Source organism: Bicyclus anynana, chromosome 26, assembly GCF_947172395.1.
Source record: "Bicyclus anynana chromosome 26, ilBicAnyn1.1, whole genome shotgun sequence".
Lineage (NCBI taxonomy): Eukaryota > Metazoa > Arthropoda > Insecta > Lepidoptera > Nymphalidae > Bicyclus > Bicyclus anynana.
The window spans coordinates 9728871-9753244 of NC_069108.1; the positions used below are offsets into that span (position 1 = coordinate 9728871).

A 24374-nucleotide genomic window follows, 5' to 3' on the forward strand; every position below is an offset into this window, starting at 1 on the left:
ATGTACATTTTTTAAGATATAAGTTACCTCAAATAAAACAGTAAATGAAAAATGTCTTATGGACCAGTGATGTTTATTTCTTTTATCTATGAACTATTCATTTGCTTGGTTTTGTATCTTTTTACGAAGAGATTATTTGGTTAGGCTTTAGATAGAATGCATAGAATACAGTTCTGGGTAATGAGTAGAATATATTACTTTTAAATTCATTCATCATCATTAATAACCCATATTCGGCTCACTGTTGAGCACGAGTCTCCTCTCAGTATGAGAGGGGTTAGGCCTTAGTCCACCACGCTGGCCCAATGCGGATTGGCAGACTTCACACACGCAGAAAATTAAGAAAATTCACTGATGTGCGGATACGGACCGGATTCGAACCTACGCTCTCCGAATCGCAGACTCCGCAGAATCCGCTGGGCTTTCTCGTCTCAATCACTTTTAAATTAGTCCGCTACGTAACTTCAAGTCAGATTTACTAACTTGCCGTTAAATCATTTTCTCTGTTATCACAACTTATTTTTACAATTTTGATTTTTTTTTTGTAATTTTAAGTATTTTTTTTTGGTTTAGGGAAAACTATGGTGCGGTATTAATTTTTAAGAACTTGTGTGTATATTTCGCTCTTTTTAACATTTGTAAATAATTTTAAAAGATTAAGTTTTATTGTTAGTTATTCTAAGTACTTAGATGATGTCAATTAGGCTATGTACAAATATCTAAAATTAAATGAAAATAATTTAAATTCAGCAATGGCGGTGAATTCCTTATGGTTGTATATGATTGAGATTACCTCATGCTTACCCCAGTCAGAATTACTGTGCTATAATATAAATATAATGTGTAATAGTATTTTAGAGATTTGTATGTTACCCAATTCACGTTCAAGTGTTTGTAAAATGGTTATGACAAGCTTAAAATTTAGATTTTAATTACATATTTAGTCTGTGATAGGAGTGGATACAACAGAGTCTAGACACTGCTTGTTGTTTATCAAGATTGAAGGAACATTTATTTCTTTGTCAGAGTGATTAAGACAGACAGATAGATATATCTAATTAATTAGTGAGTTCATAAAACGACCACTATGATTTCTATAATAATAATCAATTAATTATAAAAAAAATTACTAAAGGGTTACAAAATTTCTGGAAGTTTAACAAAATTTCTGAAAGTTTAACAAAATTTCTGAATACAAAATGTGTACAAAATTTTTTTTAGAAATTAAATTGTAAGCGACATTTTACTTGATTGAAAGAATTTAAAATATAATTTTAAAATTTTGAAGGATAGTGATACTATAGAAAATTGTTAAAATATTGTTATAATAATCACAAATACAGCATATTATTTTTTGTATCACAACTATTATGAGTATCACAAAAGCGGTATTTGAACTTGGATCCATTCCAGTTTCAATCGTTGAGCTATCGGGTGTTTATTCTTCGTTATCAGCCCATTTGACAGCTACAGGTCTCTATAGAAGAGGATAGGAAGCTGAGATCCACCACGCTGTTCAAACACGGCTTGATGGGCTTTATTAATTCATAATTTGAAAATACTGTACTTATAATACAAGTTTTTAATGCGTTTATAAAGTAGTCATGTTTTTTGATATTTTGCGTTAGTATTACTTTGGTTAATGTAATTGGAGATTGTTGATTTTATAAAAATGTGGTAAATATTATATTATTATGGAAAGAAATAAAACGATTAAGTTTTATATGCTTTGTTTTATTTAAGTTTCGTGCTTTACCGATTGAGTTCTAAATATAGATTTAAGTGATACAGTTTGTTCGTAACACTCCCGATGGTCCGCGCGGGTCGGGGTGCATGTAGCGATGAATGAAAAACCCACGACTGATGCACCTCACTTTGCCGCATGCACGATTTCACACCCGTGCAGACTTTCCCCCCCGTCGCCCGCATATCATGGGAGTGTCATCGACGATCTTGCCAAGCTTTAGTCCAATCCTTGACATGATCATGAGGTACTGGGTTCGATCCTGCGTCGGATTGGGAACTTAATGGGTATTTTCTTCCAAGAAAATCATAATAACCTGGAGATGGGGTTGGAGGCTTGTCTATTCACTCGATAAAGTACTTTTTATGAAAGAAGTCCCTCAGACGCGGCGCTCTTAATGTCTGTTTTATTGTCAATTGTGTAAGGCGCTGTCAATTTTAATTTAGATTTTAGCCGCGGGACTTCTTTCATGAAAAGGACTCTACCTATGCTGAGTATTTTGACAGTCTCAGTGACGCAGTGGATTTATAAGAGAAAGGTCCTGGGCTCGATCCCCGGCTGGGCAGATTGAGATTTTCTTAATTGGTTCAGGTCTGGCTGGTGGGAGGCTTCGGCCGTGGCTAGTTACCACCCTACCGACAAAGACATACTGATAAGTGATTTAGCCTTCCGGTACGATGTCGTGTAGAAACCGTAAGAAGTGTGGATTTTCATCCTCCTCATAAGTTAGCCCACTTCCATCTTAGACTGCATCATCACTTACCATCAGGTCAGATTGTAGTCAAGGGCTAACTTAAAGTAAATCTGAGGTCAATTCTGTACCTGAAATGCAAGTAGTAAAATTTTCGTGTCTGTCGGTCTGTATGTTCGTTATTGAAACAAAAACCACTCGACAGATTTCAACGAAACTTGGTACAATTATTCTCCATACTCCTGGGCAGGTTATAGTATACTTTTCATCACGCTACGATCGATAGGAGCAGAGCAGTGAAGGGAAATGTTGGGTTCCACACACTCGTAGGTAACAATAAAAGGCAGCATCAAGTTATAACATTTACTGAGTACAAAACGGTATACATACAAACGTTACAAAACAATAAATTAACTTAAAATCTAACAAACAAATATACATACACAATCTGGGAAATAACATAGCATTCAATAATTCATTATATTATTACATTAAAATATTAGAAAGCTATAAAAGTGTAAAATAACACTAATGTTCAAAATTACTAAACGGATTTTCATGCGGTTTTACGAGTTGGATCAAATATAAATTAGATTTTTTATGTAGGTTAGCTTATAGAAGTGTTATAAAAATGATAATTTTGTGTATTTTATAATAAACTAAATACTAAGGACTTATTTTATTATGCTAAGTTTCGTCTTAGATGCCTTTATATATTAATCTGCCATTTTGTATGCTAAAATAACGAGTAGGTACTATTAGGAGTCAAAAAGTTTCTTAATTAAATAATAAAATTACCTAAAAATTAATTAATTAATAAAGTAAATAATAGATTTATTTTATTAAACTATTTTTTTTTCCAACTAAAACCGCATGAAAAACGTTGTATTAAAATAATTGTAAAAAAAAAATAAGATATTATTTAGACAGAAATAAAAAAAAAACAACAATTTTTGGGTCTTTGTGATACATACCACTTACATGAAAATTATAATGATATTACATTCAGAGCCTGCGGGAGCCACACACACCTCATTGTATGAATGCTGAATGTGTAATACGCTCCTACCATATATCTCATCAATCGATCTCGTGTCGGTTCGTGCCAACGCCAAGTGGCGCGACTTGTTTCGTAAAGTTAGGGAGTTAGAGAGTGGTAGCGACCGGTTGGCGGGAATGACTTGCAACATAAGGCGTTCGTCGTACGGTCGACTTCAGTATGCTCGTGGCGTTCGAGCTGTCTACGTTATTTGTTGTGTAATTCTTTATGAGTTACTTGGGATAGGCGGGGAGAGTGACTTGAGTGGAAAAGGGGAGTGTTTGTTAACTATCAAAGGAGACTTTAACCCTACACACATCGTTCACAAGTGCGTGACTTCACTCAAGGTCATTCTCTGCCATTCTAGGGTCTTGTTTTGGTTACAGTGATGTGTTATGTTGTCCTGACAAATATTATGAATCATTCATTCGCATTTGCAAATTCAACTTTAAACTCAATCCTAAAGGTTGAATTCGCTCTGAATTTGGGAAAATTTTCAACATGCATAAAATGTGGTATGTGTGATCACCGCAGACATGGTATAGAAACCGCATTAAATTACTTCACAAACTGTTACAAATAGATCTTAGCTTGCACAACTAGTAGTGACAGATCAAGCAGGTCCACTTGATGGTGAGTGATAACTGTCGGCACACGCTACCAACTAGTTGTACAACAACATACATAATAATTATTATTATCGAATAAAAATGCCTACAAGAATATACAAGTCCCGCAAAAGTTACATCACTTTGAGCAATCCAAAAATATATATATATACTGCTTCCATCTGCACGCACAACTTGTTGGTCTATACTTAGACCTCCTTAATCCGGCCCTGTCGTAAACTACCGCCCCACCTAATCATTATGGACTACAGATACCAGTAACCAGTGGCGTGCACTTCATAGATGCATAAACGCAATGCATACCCTGAGCATTAATTACGTACCAGTATTGGAGGAGGAATTTTCCATTTTGTACCTGTAATGTATACCCTAGTTAAGAGCCTTGTGCACGCCACTGGCTGTGACATCACTCTTAAAAATAGTGTCACCAATTGTCACTCACAGGACACTCCTGTCTGAATGAAGTTATCAAGATTATAGCAAGGTATTATCTCTGAATTGAAATATAAGTTTAATTTTTGATATTTTATCACTTCAAACATTCTTTTATTAACAAAATGACAATTATAAAATATATTTATAATATAATTATAATATTTTTGTAAAATACAATTACCATTAATAATAACTTAATAATTAATTGTAATTAAGCCATTAACTGTATCATCATTATGTACTACTCACCCATCACACTCAGTCCTCGTCCAATCACAACATTTATCACCAATTTAATGATTTTTACAATTACAAATCGTTATTTATGACTTTTACAGTTTTATTTATGTAAATTACACTAAAATATAATGTGATAGTTATTTACAATTTTTGAAATTGTAATTTTTACTATATAATAAATATTGCAACTAAACTATAATTTAACGATTTTCTATACATATAAATACAGGTGTAACATTTTTCTGTATGTAATCTATAGTAAGAAATCAGGTTAAAAAAATATAGTACATTATATAAATTGATAGGCAGCCCACATAACTCGTGCCGGGCGTGTGTGTCATCTGATAAAATCCGATGTTTTCTCAATTGTGCTGATTTTTGCGAAAAATCACACATTTTCTGGTTTATAACAAATTTAAGAGCTTCTTAATATCGAATTATCGTAATTACAGCGGCAGGTCTCCCTTATAGGAGGGGTTATGGAGCTTAGACCCACCACGCTGCTCCAATGCAGATTGACGGGCTTTCATAATTGTATAATAGCAACCCAAGTATATTATATAGTAGTAAAGTAACTATTGTAACAAAATACATACGAGTAAAAGTAAAATGACATTATTTTATGCGAGGATACAGACTAATAGCAGTTATTTGTGTAGCATTCGTTAACTTCTAAAAAAATATAGTTGTAATTTTTTTTAATAAAAGTTTAATTGTAATGTCTACTAACTAGAATTAAATTAACAATATCTAGTGGTGTTAATTTATATGTATCTAAGTTGGCTTTTCAACAGAATATTTCATAATTTCATCAATTAAAAAAAAAACTAGGATTATTATTTAATTCGAATGTTAATTGTATCTGTATAGATTCATTAGGCATTACGTTAATTATAAAAATATATGAAAATCACTGTGAGAATTATATTAAAAACTTATTAAATATTTCATTATCATTCAAAGTTACACTTTGAAAAAAATCGCTAAATCGGTTGCAAGTTTTTGACTAAATTGACAATTCGTCGTAAAGGCTGTGTTAGGATTATTAATGTTCGGTATCCAGTCCGAGTCTTTAACAAATGAGCTACATGAGGCTACAAACGCAATGATGCGGTAAATAGCAAAATAAATAAATAAATTATTTACTACTCTAAAGTACACAACAATCGATAAATAAAATAGATACAATGTCAATCAGTCAAATACTCCACGAATTTTCAATTTTCACTCTCCCTTTCAATCTCCAAAGAAATATTTACAATCAAATAACCGAAAAACCATCAAAAGCACACTTTCTGTAGATCCAAAAATTATTAATAAACATAAAGATAAGTCTAATAAATGCTAATGGTAATAACATAAAAGCTGCCAATGTGATATTTTTTAAGATCAAGTCAACAAAGTTGAAACTAATTTTAATTATATTCTTCATTCATCACAAATCTGCTTCCCTCCGTTTTAACTACATAACGGATTTAAGAGGAAGATTGATATCCAATGAAAGTTTTAATTATTCTCTTGAGAAATCTGGCTAATACGATAGTTTTTCTAGAATTGAAACTAATTTCAAACTAATTTCAATTTAGGCGTTTACCTACAATTTCCACGGCTCGGTACAAAAACTGTAGTTTAAAATACTATTTTTTTTTTCAATATCTGCGATGCTGTGCCAGCTAATAATTATATACACCACCAACTTCAACTTTTATGAATGACAAGTCCTATTTATCTTCTAGTGTAACTTGTGTAAAATTTACGAAAATTACACAACTATTCTATTTCTAGAAATTGCGTGTTAAAAAAATACAGAAACATTATAACTACATATTCATTAACTGACGTTTGAAATGCAGTAAATTTGTACAACTGTATTAACTTGAATGACTTTTACAATTTTATTAATAGTTTTTACAAAATCGTGAATCACCATAATATTATTAATTAATAATATGTATCGAAAAAGTAGTAACTCAAGTGAAATAGTTTAGAACCGTGACAGTGTATATATAAATTATTACATAAATATAGATATATTTTATTATAATATCGATTACAAATATCAATTGTGTAAGTTTTAAAATTTTACAATGTTTTTTTTTTCATTACACATTTGTGTAACTTATAAAAAGTTTACAATTTCTATATTATCTAGTAGCCTTTCTAACTTGTGATTACATATTAGTTAATTACAATAAATAAGTCACGAAAAATGTTTATAAGTTTTTTACAATAATGCGTAAAATTATAGTATGGTTGCACCGCGAAAAGAGTGTGTTAAATATTCAGGATAAATAAATAGAAATCTATTCAATATCGGATGTTGATTAATTTTCGGAATGGCTTTCGTTATAATTCATCAATTGTATGAAATTATTATGTATCATTATTTTTATTACAAAAAAAAATATTATTACAGCTACAATATTTTTATTTATACTATTATATAATCTGAGTGTGAAATTATAATTGTTTAATAGTTTCACTAAAAAATAAAGACTATACATAAAATTAGTCAACATTCCCATATTTTTAAGGCATTTCTACGAAATTACTATTGATAGTTCCTCTAAAGTAATTTTCGTGTATTTATACACACGCGATGCAACCATAATTATCTGATGATTATTTGATATTTCCCCAGCAGGGTATAGGCCTTCTCTCATAAGAGAAAGATATATGGGGCATTGACCCACCACGCCAGAGCCGATTGGTGGGTCCTATCACGTATCGTAATAGTACCAATTGTTCTAAACCTCAACACTGTTCCACAATTATTGTTTTTGGCTCAACCAATGGGACACTTTATTTTATTCTCCTTTTAATCTCTTGCTAAACTCCTCCTGTTGCATCTCTCGCCACTCTTTCTTGGCCTTCATGCGTTTTAGTTGCCCGTCCCTGTGACAGATAATTTAGTTTATATCTAAACAGTTTTAAATAACTTTTTTTCACTGTTTTTCTCAGTTTTCCTACACCATCTTAAAGATTTTCGAACATATTTCACGATCATATAGTTTTTACAAGACAAGGAAGGTGCATAATAAATGATTTTTTTTTGATGGAACAACCAATTAGGGGAAATCCGGAAATTAAAAAAAAATGTAACAAGAGAACATTTAGGAGTACCTTGGAACACATTAGGAGTGTCCTGTTACACATCCAGAATGCCCGACAACTTGAAGCATAACAATTAAGCCTATGTGCCTATAACTTAATACTTCACTGCAAAAAGAAGTAAACTTCGTCTTAGACTTCATAATTGTTTTCCATCAGGCATGATTGTACTCAAACGCAAACATATACAACATGAAAAAAGGATACAGTATGTTCTTTTGTTCTTTTGGCGAAATATCCTTTGAACCGAAAAAGTATTTTCAGCAGTGTGTTTTGTCATGTTATCTCTGACACAAGGCACATGAGGTCAACTCACCACATGAGGTCGACGAGGCCGCCGCGCGTCGCTATGGCCGCCTTGACGCGCTTGGCGAAGTCCACCGCCGACTCGCTGGACGAGCGCGTCATGGCGGGCAGGTACCACACGTCGCACACGATGGCCCACGAGCTCATCATGTTGAGCAGGTAGTGCAGCATGCCGTACCGCGAGCTGTTCCAGAACGCGTCGCCGAAGCGCGGATCGTACCTGTACGACGAACATCGCGCTTGAATTTCAACACACGAGTAATAAACATAAATGCAGATAAAAATCACATTATACAGGATGATCCAAATTCAGAGATTGGACAGGTAAGCAAAATAAATCAACTAAATCAAAAACAAAAATAAAATTGATTGTTCATAATAAACTTCCAACTAACATCCAAAAACGGCTCCCATACATCCTCTTATATTCAATACTAGCTGACGCCGCGCGGTTTTACCCGCGTGGTTTCCATTCCGTATGAAAACGGGGATAATATATAGCCTATAGCCTTTCTCGATAAATGGGCTATCTATCGCTGAAACATTTTTTCAAATCGGACCAGTAGTTCCAGAGATTAGCGCGTTCAATCAAACAACCAAACCACCAAACTCTTCAGCTTTATGTATTAGTATAGATTAATAAAACTATAATCTTTGCTTTTAAACTAGATCTCCAAAAAAATATCCGAATCATGCGTTGTAGAAAATACTTAGTTAGTACATAGTGATAAAAAAAAACATTTAACGATTTTTACACATGTCTTCTTCACAATTCAATGGTTAAACTTTATTAATAATACAAATATATGGTAAAGTTTATATAAATTACATAAATTTGTGTAAATATCATTAAATGGGTCAACAAAAGAGGGGGGGGGGGGGTTAACTCACTTGATGGCGACGGGGTATATGGTGCCCCCCACTTCGAAGCTGCCCTTCTTGAACTGCATCACCGACGTGTTGTTGATGCAGGTGCCCTCCGGGAATATCAGGATGGGGGGGTTGTCCGGCACTGAGATGTGCTCTTTTAATCTGTTTTATAATAATAATAATAATAATTTATTTATTTCAAGCTTCAATAGGCTCATAATTGTGTTAGTAAAAATAGAATGTGTTAGTAACTTATAAACTATAGCAAACTTATTCTATTAAATATATCGTACTAGTAATATGTGTGTCACTGCCGCTCCAATCCATTTGACATGGAACAGCAGTGATTCACATATTTACAGTCCAACCTGCTCGCAATCATTGCAAGAATGCTGTTGGTGCCGCCCCGCACCCTGCGCACCAAGGATCCACAACGTTTGCGCATTGTGGCGTAAAAACAGTCGACACGCGCATCCGCGAACATCCCCGATGCGCTACAAAAGCGGGGCAACCCCATCAACACCCTGAATGCGTTGTTGTATTGTACACGGAGAGCGTTATAAGATTTTTGAGAGTATTTGGCCCACAGACTGCACGTGTAGAAGCTAGTGCAGTATGCTCTGAACAAAGTAATTTTAACGGCATAGGAACACCGCGCAAACCTGCGGGCCAGCATATTAGCTCTTACTGATAACGCTCTCCGTTCTCTCTCGATATCAGTGTCGTCTCTAAGGTCAGGGGTCAACATGTGTCCAAGGTACTTGACTTTATTCACTCTCTCTAATGCTACGCGATTCAGCGAGATGGGTGGAAGGGTTAGATTTTTAGATGTTTTACCCTCTGCCTCAAAGACCATCACTACACTCTTTTTAGTGTTATAGGCAAGACCATGTTTCTCCACATAAGCCTCACATACAGCTATGAGCTTCCTGAGACCACAGATTGACGCACTCAACAGCACCATATCATCGGCGTAACTTATGTTATTTAAACACACTCCATCTATGTAGCAGCCGGTTCTAGTGCTGCTGAGCTCGCCAAGCAAGTCATCCACGTACAGGTTGAATAGCGTAGGTGAGCTTAACCCCCCCTGCCTCACTCCGCACTCCAACCCATACGAGTCTGACAATGCGCCTGCCCACCGGACATTGTTGACCTGGTTTCTATACCAATATTTAAAAATATTGGTGAGTTCTGGAGGTAGTTTTGCTTCCTCCATCTTTCTCCATAAGATGTCATAAGAAAGCAGGTCAAATGCTTTAGACAAGTCCAGAAAACAGGCGTAAATCTGAGTCTTCCTCTTGGCATAGTATGTGACAGCATGCTTCAGCCCCAAAACAGCACTCTCAGTAGACAAACCATGTCGGAAACCAAATTGATTGTCGTGTGGTCTAAAGAAATTATTTAAGTGAGAGTTAAGCATGCTGTCAAATACCTTCGAGATGACAGTAGCCAATGAGATGGGCCTATAGTTGGTTTTATCGGATAAGTCCCCGGTTTTGTTTTTCACTATAGGCACAACTATAGTACGCATCATCTCACTGGGCATGTAGCTGTGGCTAATACAAATGTTGTACAACATGGCCAAGACCCTCGGTAGATGTGGCCCAGCATGTTGTAGATGCTCGATGCTAAGACCATCATGGCCCGGGGATTTACCTCTGGTCATATGCTTGATAGTGCTTTCAATTTCTTTATACTTGAATTGTATCCCCACCACCCTGTCAGTCTCAACATCAGGCATCAAATGAGAGGGCCCCAATGGCGATTTTACAAAAAAGTCAAAGTTTTGAGATTAATATTACAATTAATTACATGTCTTATTATACTATGTTACTCGCTGATTTATACTACAACATGGGCTGCTCTTAAAATTATCAATTTCCTTTATAATTTTTTTGTATGTTTATTTATTTGTTTCACAAACTAATACCACAAACTCATAGATAACTCGTACAACATGCAACAAACAGTGTTACCTCCTGGCGACCGCGTGTCTGTCTTTAACCTCTGACCTCTCGAACCAGATGTGTGGCGAAGCGCGAGCGAGCGCCCGCTGCAGGAGGCCCAGGAACCCGTCGTGTCTTTGACCTATCTGAAATTATACATTTTAATATTTTTTTCAAAATTAAATCAATTTTAATTCAGCTTATTATACAAGTATTTTAGAAAAAGCCTTGTATAATAAGGTAATTAAGTAAAGGCCTTTGTTTTTTATTTTATTATTCTTTACAGGTTTTTTGTAATGACTCAAAAATAATCTAAAAGATGAAATTCAATTGTTGCTCTTTTTTGGACAAAATTAAATTCTTATAAATTGTAATTTACCGATTATATTGATTATTGTTATATAATGATACATAAACTGTAATTACAGTATATATTAATTAATTTATTTATTAATTATGAACGATGTATTAATTTTATCAATTCAGTATTTCACTGCATGTAATTTATAAATGGGTGCATAGCCTGAAATAGAGATTGTGAAGTGTTTTTAAATTCCAGAGATATTTCGGGACAAAAATAGCCTATGTTCTGTACAAAGGTTCTCTTTATATTGATACCAAATTCATCGATTTAGAAAACGTTAATAGATGGACAGACTTACTTTCGCATTTTATTAGTATGTTTTACTGTCATTGGACGATTCAGAGTGAGACTTTGGATCAAAATTAATAGTTGTCTATGACACTTACCTTTGCTAGGAGCATGCTTTGACTCATTTTTAGTCTTCATAAATTCATATATGTCTGGCTTGCACAGACTTTTAACCACGAGTAGCCGATTGTAATAAGTAACAAACCAATTGTAATAAATAATTAACCAATTGTAATAAGTAACTAACCAATTGTATTAAATAATTAACCAATTGTAATAAGTAACTAACCAATTGTAATAAATAATTAACCAATGGTAATAAATGACTAACCCAACAACATAATGATGCACACATGCAACCATAACAGATTACACAAACAGGGTGTCCCTTAACAATTAATGAATCAAACGCTAGTGGATACAAAAAAATATACATATAATTATCTAAAACGAATTAGATTAGTTTGAAATGGTGACCAAAATTAATTGATTTGAAAGGATAACTTCTTATAAACCGCTTCGTAACATCTTCTGATGACATCAGATTTAAGTTATCACTTCTGTCGAGCGTTCTGAGAAGCACATTTCTTTTTTTGAGATTACAAATGTTTTATCCTGGATCAGTTTTACAACACTGTAGCTGGTGTAATTAAGATTTTCAGAAACTATTTTCGGGATATAATCGTTTGTAATGGAGTACAGAAAAGTTTAATTTTTAAAGCCAAAGTATAAAAAAAAATGTATACAGCACAAACCTTATCCTAACAATAACGAATACATTTTTTTTTTAATTCTTTACAAGTTAGCCCTTGACCACAATCTCACATGATGGTAAGTGATGATGCAGTCTAAGATGGAAGCGGGCTAACTTATTAGGAGGAGGATGACTATCCACACCCCTTTTTGGTTTCTACACGACATCGTATCGGAACGCTAAATCGCTTAGCGGTACGTCTTTGCCGGTAGGGTGGTAACTAGCCACGGCCGAAGCCTCCCACCAGCCAGACCTCGACCAATTAAGAAAATCTCAATCGGCCCAGCCGGGGATCGAACCCATCGACCTCCGTCTTGTAAATCCATCGCGCATACCACTGCGCCTCGGAGGCCGTCAACATCAACCAAGGCTCATCCAATTTGGTGCAGTCGTTCGAAGGTTATGCGGTCACATGCATTTCAAAGATCAATTTGTTTTGTAAAAAAGCTTTAAATGCAATAATTATTTTTCTTTCATTAAGGTGAATCATTTCTTTCATTGATTAATGATTAAGTGATGTATAAGTGATGTACTTGCGTTTGATTTAAATTATTATCTAGAACACCCTGTATAAGTATAAAGTGTACATACATACCAGGGCGCACGGCAGCGTAGCCCCAGGTACAGTGGTAGCGACACTCACCAGCGAGTAGCAGCTGTCACACATGAGCACCAGCACGTCGATGGGGCTGGTGTGGTTCGCCACGCAGATGCCGTTGCGCGGCTTGTGGTCGCTGTTGTGGTAAGTGATCACCGCGGAGATGCAGCGCGACAGGAAGTTGAAGCAGACGAGCGACAGCGCGTTGTTGACGCGCTGCTTCAGCGCGCCGTCGGGCAGCGTGCCCACGCACGCCGTGCACGCGATCAGCCACCACACCTGGCCGTGGGCAGCGCGGGCCATGATAACGTGGGGTCATGATGGGGTAACGTGAGGTAATGTTGGGAAACTCGGGGTAATGTTGGGAAACTCGGGGTAATGTTGGGAAACTCGGGGTAATGTTGGGGAAACTTGGGGTAATGTTTGGGAGAATGGGGTAAAGTTTGGAAGAATGGGGTAATGTTGGGAAACTTGGGGTAATGTTAGGGTAACGTGGGGTAATGTTGGGAAACTTGGGGTAAATGTTGGGAAACTTGAGGTAATGTTAGGGTAACGTGGGATAATGTTGGGAAACTTGGGGTAATGTTAGGGTAACGTGGGGTAATGTTGGGAAACTTGGGGTAATTGTTGGGGTGACGTGGGATAATGTTGGGAAACTTGGGGTAAAGATTGGAAGAATGGGGTAATGTTGGGGAAACTTGGGGAAATGTTGGGAAACTTGAGGTAATGTTGTGGTAACATGGGATAATGTTTGGAGGAATGGGGTAATGTTGGGAAAAATGGTTGATGTTCCCAAATGACAGATGGGTAACCCACGTGGATGTGAGCTGATTTTTATTTAAACTTTGTAATAGTTTGATTAGTATAAATATAGAAAATTCCAACAGACGATTCTTGAGTAACAATTACAACTATAAAAAGCATTAGTTATTTTAATTCTTAATATTAATTGACAAGAAAGATTTATCCTTGTTATTAACATTGCATTTTCTTTACATTTGCTTAATACTTTTATCTATGTAGAGTTCGAAAAAAAACTTCTAAATAAAAATCTGCTCACATTCCAAATGCATATAAACTAATCATTCTTATAAAATATGTAAGACATACACAAGAAAAAAGCACATAGTCCCCAAGACTGTGGCAAGACTGTCAAACAAATTAATAAATCTACCAAAAAACACGGCACATGAAAACCGGTAGAAAATCAATCACACATTCCCCAAGACTGGCAACACTATTAAATCCTACCAAAAAATTAAGCAAATTTGCCCCAAGACAAGTTGGCAACACTGTAAAATCCTACCAAAAAATAAGCACATCTTCCCCAAGACTTTCAACACTGTAAAATCCTACCAAAGAGAAGCAAGTGTTGACACTCAAGACGCCCACGTCTATGGGGCTCGTGTGGTTGGCCACACAGAAGCCGTTGTACCGCGGCGAGTGCTCCGTGTCGTGGAAGCTGGTGACGCAGGACATGCTTCTCATGAGGGTCCTGATGGATATTTTGTAAAAGATGGCCGCCAGCCAGCGACGGAACTTGCTCTCGGGCAGGAAGCCGATGAGCGACAGCGACGTTATCATTGTCACGACCTGGTGTTGCCATTTGTTTATGTCAATTTGGTAGATATGGTAGAAAATTTTAATACATTTTAAACGACCAGTATGTATTCATATGATCTATAGGCAATATCATTGTTGATACCTGGTGTTGCCATTTGTTTATGTAATTTTGGTAGATATGGTAGAAAATTTGATACTTTATAATCGACCGGTATGTATTCATGTTCTATAGGCAATATCATCATAGAGACCTGGTGTTGCCATTGGATTTATAATTTTGGTAAAAATGGTAGAAAATTTTAATAATTTATAATTGACCGGTATTTATTCATATATATGATAGGCATTATCAGTGTCGAGACCTGGTGTTGCCATTTGTTTATGTAATTTTGGTAGATACGGTAGAAAATTTTAATACTCTATAATCGACCAATGTGTATTTATATCTTCCATATTTTTATTGTCATTACATTGGTTGTAGGCTTTTATAGAACAGCCTAGACGTACAGTTAGCACCCGCATTTAATTATTTTCCCCGATCCCTGGGTATTTACAGTAATGCCAAAAGAAAGAAGAAATAAAAAGAAAATACACAAAGTGATCAGTAATTTTGATAAATCATTTTTTTTTATTTAGAAAACTCTAGCATGAACATTAAAACAGCAAATAGTACAAAATTAACTATATAAATGATTTATCAAATTACATCAAAAACACACAAAAATATATGTGTTATATTGTATCTTGCGAAGTTATCTTTTGTTTTACGTGATTAAGATATATGTGACATATCAAGATTGATTCAATATTGATTGATTTATTATTGTTTCTTTATAAAAATATCAATTTGAATGTATAGATAATTAATAATTATGTTCCTTGGTGACTCAGTTAAAAATAAATTATGTGTCTTGGTAAACAATTAAAAGCATGAGTCATTACTTCAAGTGGTAGGTATTTTCTTCTTCTAGTACAACTCTTTGAACTCAAAACCTCGTGATCAGTAGCCGTTCAAGTTCACCGACATTTGTTTAAACATAATCATCTGTTTAAATAAGTTAACCGCCGTTAAGTCCAAATTTCGTGTTCGCCACAGCCCATATGCCGCTTAAGGACGTAAATCGAGCGGTTATCTTAAACGAGCTTGCATACCCCTATTATACTTCAGTTAAGACGTTTTTGACAGATATATTTGCAGGCTATGTTTTCGTAAAGGTTTCAAAATGCAAAGGACCCATAAAATTATAAAAGAGTATTAATCTCAGAAATAATTCATTGTCTCCCATAGATCAATCATTTCCTAGCTTTGAGGTTATATGTCACTGTATGCTACCTGTACTGTAGCTTCAATTTCCAAAAAAAAATGACAAATAATTGTCAATTTGACATGGTAAATAATAAATCGGTGTTGCCAATACGTATTTTTCTAAATCTATACAAATAGAAGGGGAAACTCCCCAAATTGAGGAAAGGAGAGTGTGATTGTGAGGGTAGTGTTGATGTGTGTTGTAGTGTGACGTCACAGCTTACCCCGATCACGAATATGAATATCCGGAGCGGCAGCAGGAAGAAGTAGCGCACCACGAAGCCCATGAACCAGATGATGGTCAGTCGCCACGTGAGGAACTCGTACTGTCTGCAAATCAAACGAGATGGTCCAGTTCAGGTCCACTCTAGTACCTCGTATCATTAAAATTAATTAAAGTGAAGTAAATGTAACTAAATAAAATGAAATAAATAAAATTTAAACCCAAGTTTTTGAGTTATATCAAGATGGCGCCCATAGAGCAACTATGACATGACAATTGACAGCAAACGTCAAATCGATTACTGCATTGAAAACGTCATCTATCCGCCATTATTACCTACAGTCTCAGACCAATTATTGTATAGGACCTGCCTCGCTAGACGTTACTTTTCTGTCAAAGTATATGATCAACGATCTAATGCGATTATAAAAACTGTCTCTATAGAATCGATGTTAAATAGTAATCGTGTTCGTCGGTTAAAGAGCTCCGTAAAAATACCTTTTTGTGTAATTTAATTGTGTAAAAAACGGGTAAAAACTTCTAGTTTAGTATAAGATATATACCAAATCTAAGCTCGTTTTCTTCAGAAAATGACAGACAATTTTGTTCGTGACTATGAGTGCGATACAGGTCCTTCTATAATTGGTCTGAGCCTACAGTAGTGTTGCATTTCTTGAGAGATAATGAATATTATTTCGAAAGAATTAAAGTAAATTCGCAGATTAGTATATTCAAAAAAAAAAATATCTTCTTTTATTTTCGTCAGGGTACAATGACTGATCCTGGGCTCCATACAATTTTGGACCATCTCCTTTGTACTAATACTATATTCTGTTAGTGCCATCTCCTATCACCATCATATCAGCCGATGGACGCCAACTGAATCGCATTGGATCGTTGATCATATACTTCGACAAAATAACGTCTAGCGAGGCAGATCCTCATGTGATTAGTCTGAGGCTGCAGGTTATATTACGGCCTCCGTGGCGCAGTGGTATGCGCGGTGGATTTACAAAACGGAGGTCTTGGGTTCAATCCCCGGTGGACCGATTGGGGTTTTCTTAATTGGTCCTAGCTGGTGGAAGGCTACGGCCGTGGCTAGTTACCACCCTACCGACAAAGACGTACCGCCAAGCGATTTAGCGTTCCGGTACGATATCGTGTAGAAACCGAAAGGGGTGTGGATTTTCATCCTCCTCCTAACAAGTTAGCCTGCTTTCATCTTAGATTGCATCATCACTTACCATCAGATGAGATTGTAATCAAGGGCTAACTAAAGAAAAAGTAAGTTGTAAAGAATAAAAAAAAATGTCGCATAAAAACCGTCAGAGGTTATTTAGTTACTTAGAGTTTATATACTTAGCGCGCTTAGAAGAGGTACTATGCTGGGAGTCGAACCCCGGACCTTGTTACAAACAAATGCACTACCTGTTGGTCCTGGTGAGCAGGTTCCAACTCCGCAACTCCTCGGCCTCGAAGACCGACGTGACCTGGTCCTCGATGATGGACTCCATGCCCGCCTTCACCAGGTCCATGCAGTGGTGCAGGTGAAACTCCAGGTTTGTCTGATGATGAACAGGAACTTATAAAAAAGTCTAGTTTAAGTTTTTATAAAAGTTAATAAATATTTTTTTAATCTATTCTATAAATAATTCGTCAAAAATAAATTCTATATTTAATTTTTAATCTGTACACAGCTGTCAACTGGGTATATTTTTATTTCTTGACAGGCCATTTTCTGTCATCAAACTGACACTATTCATTTATTCGTATTTTTGTCCTGGTCCTGTACGCTGTTAAAATAGCTGATAATGATTATAAGAAAATATCTTTATTAGCACACAAACTGCTATCTAAAAATGTTAACTATACTCCAGAATTCACATGATAGAGGTAAATTTTTACATAACCTCACTTTTACTAAAATATCTAATAATTTTGCTTCCAGATTGTCAACTTCCACCAAATTCGCAGGGGAATTCATTATGGCTAAAAATTGATTTAACATTCGCTCTTTTACATTTAGGCCCAAGTATGTATGGGCCTTATTAGAAGGCTCAAAGTCACTCAGCGGGCGATGGAGCGAGCAATGCTTGGAATTTCTCTGCGTGATCGAATCAGTAATGAAGAGATCCGCAGACGAACTAAAGTCACTGACATAGCTCAGCGAGTCGCGAAGCTGAAGTGGCAATGGGCGGGGCACACAGTTCGAACAGCCGATGGACGTTGGGGTCCCAAAGTGCTGGAATGGCGACCCCGCACCGGAAAGCGCAGGTTAGTCGATCCCCCACTAGGTGGACCGAGGATATCAAGCCGGTTGTAGGGAGCCGCTGGATGGTGGCAGCTCGAGATTGTTGTGCTTGGAGGTCCATGCAAGAGGCCTATGTCCAGCAGTCGACGTCTATCGGCTGATAAGGTGAGGTATGTATGGGAGGGTTTCAATGTCCTTTTGTCAAAATTGAAGAAAAGTCCAATCAATTAAAATTCTCAGCCCGGCGTTGAGAAGTTACACCGGAGTTGCCTCAGACAGCTTATTAAGCAATCGGTCTGGTCCATTTGACAATGTTAGTTCATGAATTTTATACACAACATTGCAGCAGCGTAAGACCCCTATACCCTTTCTTAAAAGAAATATGCTGAGTGTGAAACAAGGTAGCCTTGTCTACCGAGAGGGAAGCGGCCCCCTGTCCTGACACTCACCTCCCCCTTGACATCAACCATGTGTCCGTTCTGGAGCCGCTCCTGGCTCTTGCTCCTCTTGTAGTTGAGCTCTGGCGACGGCCCCAGGATCTCCTGCCGCTCTATCACGTTGTTCTTCGTGCCTGGAACAGGGAGTTATAGATCACTTGATAACTATTTGAATCACCAATCATTATAATATAGGTTTCATTTCTATACAAATTATAAGATAAATATACTTTATTTGCACACCACAAAGACAAAAACAAGTGAAATGAAAAACAAATTAAGAAGAGATCAGCATACAAAAGGCGGCCTTATCGCTAAGTAGCGATTTCTTCCAGGCAACCTTCGGTTTAGGAAAACTTAAGGACATCAGCAGGTGGCGTAAAACAAAAATAACCATAGTATTAGTAATACACATACATACAAATAATTTACATCCTAATACATAAACAATATTACACAAATACCTACAATAATGAATAAAATACATATCAAAATATACTAATAAATACCTTATATTGAAAAGAAATAATATATACAGATCGTCTTTACTGCACCAGATAATGAGTCTTTACGGCATTTTTAAAAATGTCCAGTGTCTTTGATTGCCGTATGTTTAAAGGGAGAGCATTCCATAACTTAACGGCTTGCACAACGAAAGAATGTTTATAAAATTTCGTCTTATGCACGGGTAAACATAGAGTTAGTAATCGACACTGTCTCAGTTCAGACTGCACTCCCTGAAACGTAAATTTCTCCTTAAAAATTATCATACGAAGGTAGTTTTTTTTTTTCAATGACATACTTGTATTGACGATGATCACACCTAATGTAAAGTGACGATGCAGTTTAAGATGGAAATGGGCTTGCGTGGAGTTTATTGTAGAGGATGATAATTCTACCGATGCCTCTGACGGTTTATACGCTGCATCATGCCTGAACTCTAAATCACTTGGCGGCTTTGTCGGTAGAGGGGGAACTAGCCAGAGTCGATGCCTACGACCAGACAAAATTTTTCACTAAACTGCAACTATTTCAAATAACTCCTGCAAAATTATTAAACCCTGGTTGTCTTGCTGGACGATTTAAATCAACCGCATGGAAACTAAAGTTACCAGGGTAACAGAAACCACGACGGATTTCAACGAAACTTGGTACAATTATTCTTCCTACTCCTGGGCATGTTATAGTATACTTTTTATCACGCTACGATCAATAGGAGCAGAGCAGTGAAAACGGGAAAACGAGAGAAGTTATTCCATTTTTATAGCGATTCTACTGTTAAGGGCTGGATTAAAGAAGTCTAAGAGCGGACGAAGTCGCTGGCGTCCGCTAGTTTATAATATTAGTATGGATGTTAAGAGGTCTTGATGTCTGTATATACAGATGAAGGTGTTGCCATCACAGAGCATAAGACAATGTTGTTCCTATCTCACCGTTGACGCCGTTCTCTTTGACGAGCGCGGAGGGCGGCTTGTCATCAGGCGGCGGCTCCTCCTCGTCAGAACTGTCGGTCCTCTGGAGCTTCTTCGCCACCTCGATGTGCTGTCTGCCATACTGGGGACAGGGAAAAACCATTCTTAATACCAGAAGTTAATAATAGCTCATTATATGGGAGAAGGGAGTTTCTTACAGCCTGCTACTGGAGACTCTCCTATAGCATCTTCATCAAATTCGTTCATTTGAAGTGAACTTAATAACACGAGCGGTTAGTAGGTTAGGTTAGTAGTAAGTTAGAATACTGTCAAGGATATCCTTAACCCTACGTCACAAGTTCAGGACTCTGCACAGTTTTTCTCTCTGCCACGCGATGGAGCCGGCATACGCACGATGAATCCATAGAATATTATGATATTAGTTTATAAGCACTTTGAAAACGTCAAGTTTGACTTGTGATTGAGATGAGATTGTGGAGACTCAACCACTGCTTTTGAAGTCAGAGTTTAGAGAAGATTCAGCCATAAGCGCAACCAATAGTTGCTGATTTAAAGTCATCATTCTAATAATAAAAAAAAAAAACAATAATTTAACACACATTTCTACCATAGACACAGTATTGGGAACATAAAAAATCATCATACTCTTTATAAGCATAGCATTTATTTTTAATGGACTTAGCAAAAGAGTGATTTGTTGATAAGAGTGATTCTGGGGACATAAAGGATTTAACTGTGCGAAGGGTTTTAGGCAGACTGATAAACATTACTCATTTACTAACTAACTTTTAAAATCAGCATTAATAACCCATATTCTGCTCACTGTTGAACACGAGTCTTCTCTCAAAATGAAAAGGGTTAGACCTTAGTCCACCACGCTGGCCCAATGCGGATTGGCAGACTTCACACACGCGGATAATTAAGAAAATTCTCAGGTATGCAGGTTTCCTCACGTTTTTCCTTCACCGTTTGAGACACGTGATATTTAATTTCTTAATTCAAATATTAATAGTTAAGATGAATTCAACACGAACAAAGTCGCAGACGTCCGCTAGTTCATAGATAAGTAAGATGACTAGGCTATCGTGATGGTATGTATCACGAGTAAGTATACGGAAGGTCGTGACGAAATTATACCTATTTGCGATGGGAGGTCGACGTCATAGGCGTTCGTATCTACGACTGACATTTTTTTTAATTCTCTACAAATTAGCCCTTGACTAAAGACCTAATTAGCGCTAAAGAGCCGTGATAGCTCAATGGATACGATCTCTGCCTCCGATTCCGGAAGATGTAGGTTCGTATCCGGTCCGGAGCACGCACCTGTAACTTTTCAGTTGTGTGCATTTTGATAAATTAAGTATCAGGCGTCTCAAAAACGGAGAAAGATATACATCGCGAGGAAAACTTTTTTTCAGGATAAAAATGTAACATATATAATATATATTGTTCAAAACCACCTTTATCTTCCACTGCAAATCGCAGTATAATCGATTCAGCCGTTCCAGAGATTACCTCAGGCAAACAGACAGACAAAAATAAAAAAACATAATTGTATTTCTTCTTCTTAATCGTGCACTCTTGGCAGAGTGGTCGTGGTTGCAGCGATGAGCGACGCCTTCTGTGCAATGCTCCGCCACTTTTGGCGATTGGCTGCATTTTGAGTACACTCCGCCAAAGATGACTGTGTAGCAGCCTTAACCAAATCCGTCCAGCGGGTTGGAGATCGGCCTCTGGATCTTTTGCCTTGGACTTGCCCTTGCACTACCAAACGCTCTATTGACTCAAGATTTCTGAAGAAAGAAAAGTGGCCAAAGAACTTTAAGACCCGTAAAAGCACAGTCGACGAAAGTCTTTCCTTTATCTCTAGTTCATTGAAAATGGAAATGTTGGTTCTGAATGCTGAATTGTATTTAGTGTCGTGTAAACAAAGTGTAGTTTTGAAATCACGTATGACACTTCAATTTTATTTATTTGTAAGATGTATTGATACTATTTTTTTTTATAATATAAGCTTGCGCTTGACTGCAATTAAACCAATTAATTAAGGAAAGCAATTAATTAAGGAAATTAATAAAAGTCGTGATAGCCCAGTGGATATGACCTCTGCCTCCGATCCCGGAGGGTGTGGGTTCGAATCCGGTCTGGAGCACGCACCTGTAACTTTTCAGTTTTGTGAATTTTGAGAAATTAAATATCACGTGTCTCAAACGGTGAAGGAGAACATCGTGAGGAAACCTGCATACCAGAGAATTTCTCAGTTCTCTGCGTGTGTGAAGTCTGCCAATCCGCATTGGGCCAGCGTGGTGGACTATTAGCCTAATCCCACTAATTCTGAGAGGAGACTCGAGCTCAGCAGTGAGCTGTATATGGGTTGATAACGAACGAAGGAAATTAATTAATTAATAGCTTGCCTAGAAGATGTACGAGTTTATACGCTCTTGTATATACGAGTAATATTATTTTAAGTTCCAGGAAAAACACATTATAGGAAATATAAATATTTACATGTCATTGCACTTAGCTATGAACCTGTGGACTGGGCCTGCGAGAGTCAGATACACTCCATCGTGTGAAGGCCATAAGTTAGTTTTCCCATGAATCTACCGCACAAGTAAGACAATTATGGAAGGAAGGTTACAAGGGTCTACACCAGAAGTTCCCAGTTTTTTTTCTCCTAGACCACTTTCTAATTTAACTGGTTCCGGTGGACCCCCTGCTAAATTTCTATTCGACAAACTCGACAAAAAAGTGATTAGATTTAGCAAATTTTCATGGACCCCTTACGTATCGTGAACCCTCACTTTTATGTCACGTGAACGTAGATCCCCGTAGACCCTTGGGATCCACCTGGACCACTTTGGGATGGTCTAAACTCTAAACCCTCAACTACCCAAGTAAACAACGTGTTTAATTTTTATAATTTTCTGTGAAATTTCACGAGAAATCTATTCATTGTATCCAGTTTCCAGACACTAAGTTTACTGGCAACCCTTGATGAAGAGTTCAAGGCACATAGTTCGAAGAGCCGATGGAGGGGTCCCAAGGTGCTGGAATGGCGACCCCGCACTACAAAGCGCAGTGTTGGTTGTCCAGATGGACTGACTACATCAAGCGAGTCGCAGACATTCGCTGGCTGCAGGCGGCTCAGGATCGTGATATTTGGAAGTGCCTAAAAAAGACCTATGTCCTGCAGTGGACTCCATCGGCTGACATGATGATGATGATGACGTTTATATGACTGTTTTCTAATTGCTTTCTACACGTCTGGACTGAACTTGTTTTATTTTTTTTTCAGTTTTTTTATACTTTATGCAGTCGGGTTTTTTTATTTGTTTGATTAATTTATTTATTTCACACTTTTTAGTTACCATAGATTTCGGATTTATTTGTTACGTTTATTACAAAGTACAATAATTTATACGTCCAATCGAGGTTAAGCAAATATTCAAAAAATTCTACGGAACGCTCGGCTCGGACTCGCACCTAGCCGATTATTTAATTTAGTCTATTTTATAACTTCACTTCACTAACCTGCTTGCACCTATAGTCATCCGCCTCGCTAATTGTAGTTTTTTTAACATGGTCATGATATACCATTTTAGAATCCTCATAAAAAGTTCTTGAATTTGATATCCATATATCTATAGCGTCTCACAGTCGTCTTGTTATTTTTTTTAGTTTCACCTATCTCAGAACACTTGGGTAATTGAGACAAATCTAACGATATCTTAATTACGTAAATCCGTTCAGTGGTTTGGAAGATAGGAGTTAATAAAGAATATTACGTACATACATACATACATATATGTATACATACATACAAGACACGCGCGAAAAACATAACCCTTCTTGCAGTCGGGTAAAAAAACGTAAAGGACATGTGCTAGGCGGCAGGCGTCACGCGTCAAGGGTCAAAGTGCAAGAGATTTGTCAACACCGGATGACGCGTCAAGTGACACTTTGAACCCGCGCTCGGTGCAGAGGTAGCTCCACAACTGCTGAGTCATAGGCGACGATTGTTGAAGCTATACGTATTACATTCATAGGAATGCCCCTCCGGTGATTTATGGCGGCTACTACGGTGTAGTAAAACATTAATGGCCATTATATTTGAGTAATTATTTTAAAGATTTTATTTTA

The 24374-nt window shown here is 36.8% G+C and overlaps 1 protein-coding gene across 2 annotated transcripts in view; it reads right to left on the reverse strand.

Annotated features, from left to right (window-relative positions):
• Positions 1 to 2784: 2784 nt before the first annotated feature.
• LOC112055958 (glycerol-3-phosphate acyltransferase 3) overlaps positions 2785 to 24374 on the reverse strand; it is a 31085-nt gene continuing 9495 nt past the window's right edge. Inside the window, exons 2-11 of one of the 2 annotated variants that reach the window (XM_052889701.1) lie at positions 20232 to 20352; positions 18811 to 18932; positions 17539 to 17675; positions 16112 to 16217; positions 14375 to 14611; positions 13064 to 13297; positions 11045 to 11160; positions 9087 to 9227; positions 8206 to 8415; positions 2785 to 7673 (exon numbers count right to left, since the gene is read on the reverse strand). In XM_052889701.1, coding sequence (XP_052745661.1) covers positions 7586 to 7673; positions 8206 to 8415; positions 9087 to 9227; positions 11045 to 11160; positions 13064 to 13297; positions 14375 to 14611; positions 16112 to 16217; positions 17539 to 17675; positions 18811 to 18932; positions 20232 to 20352 — 1512 coding nt within the window. In that variant the 3' untranslated portion in view covers positions 2785 to 7585. The remainder of the gene's footprint in view (positions 7674 to 8205; positions 8416 to 9086; positions 9228 to 11044; positions 11161 to 13063; positions 13298 to 14374; positions 14612 to 16111; positions 16218 to 17538; positions 17676 to 18810; positions 18933 to 20231; positions 20353 to 24374) is intronic. The other variant, XM_052889700.1, reaches the window with a different exon arrangement.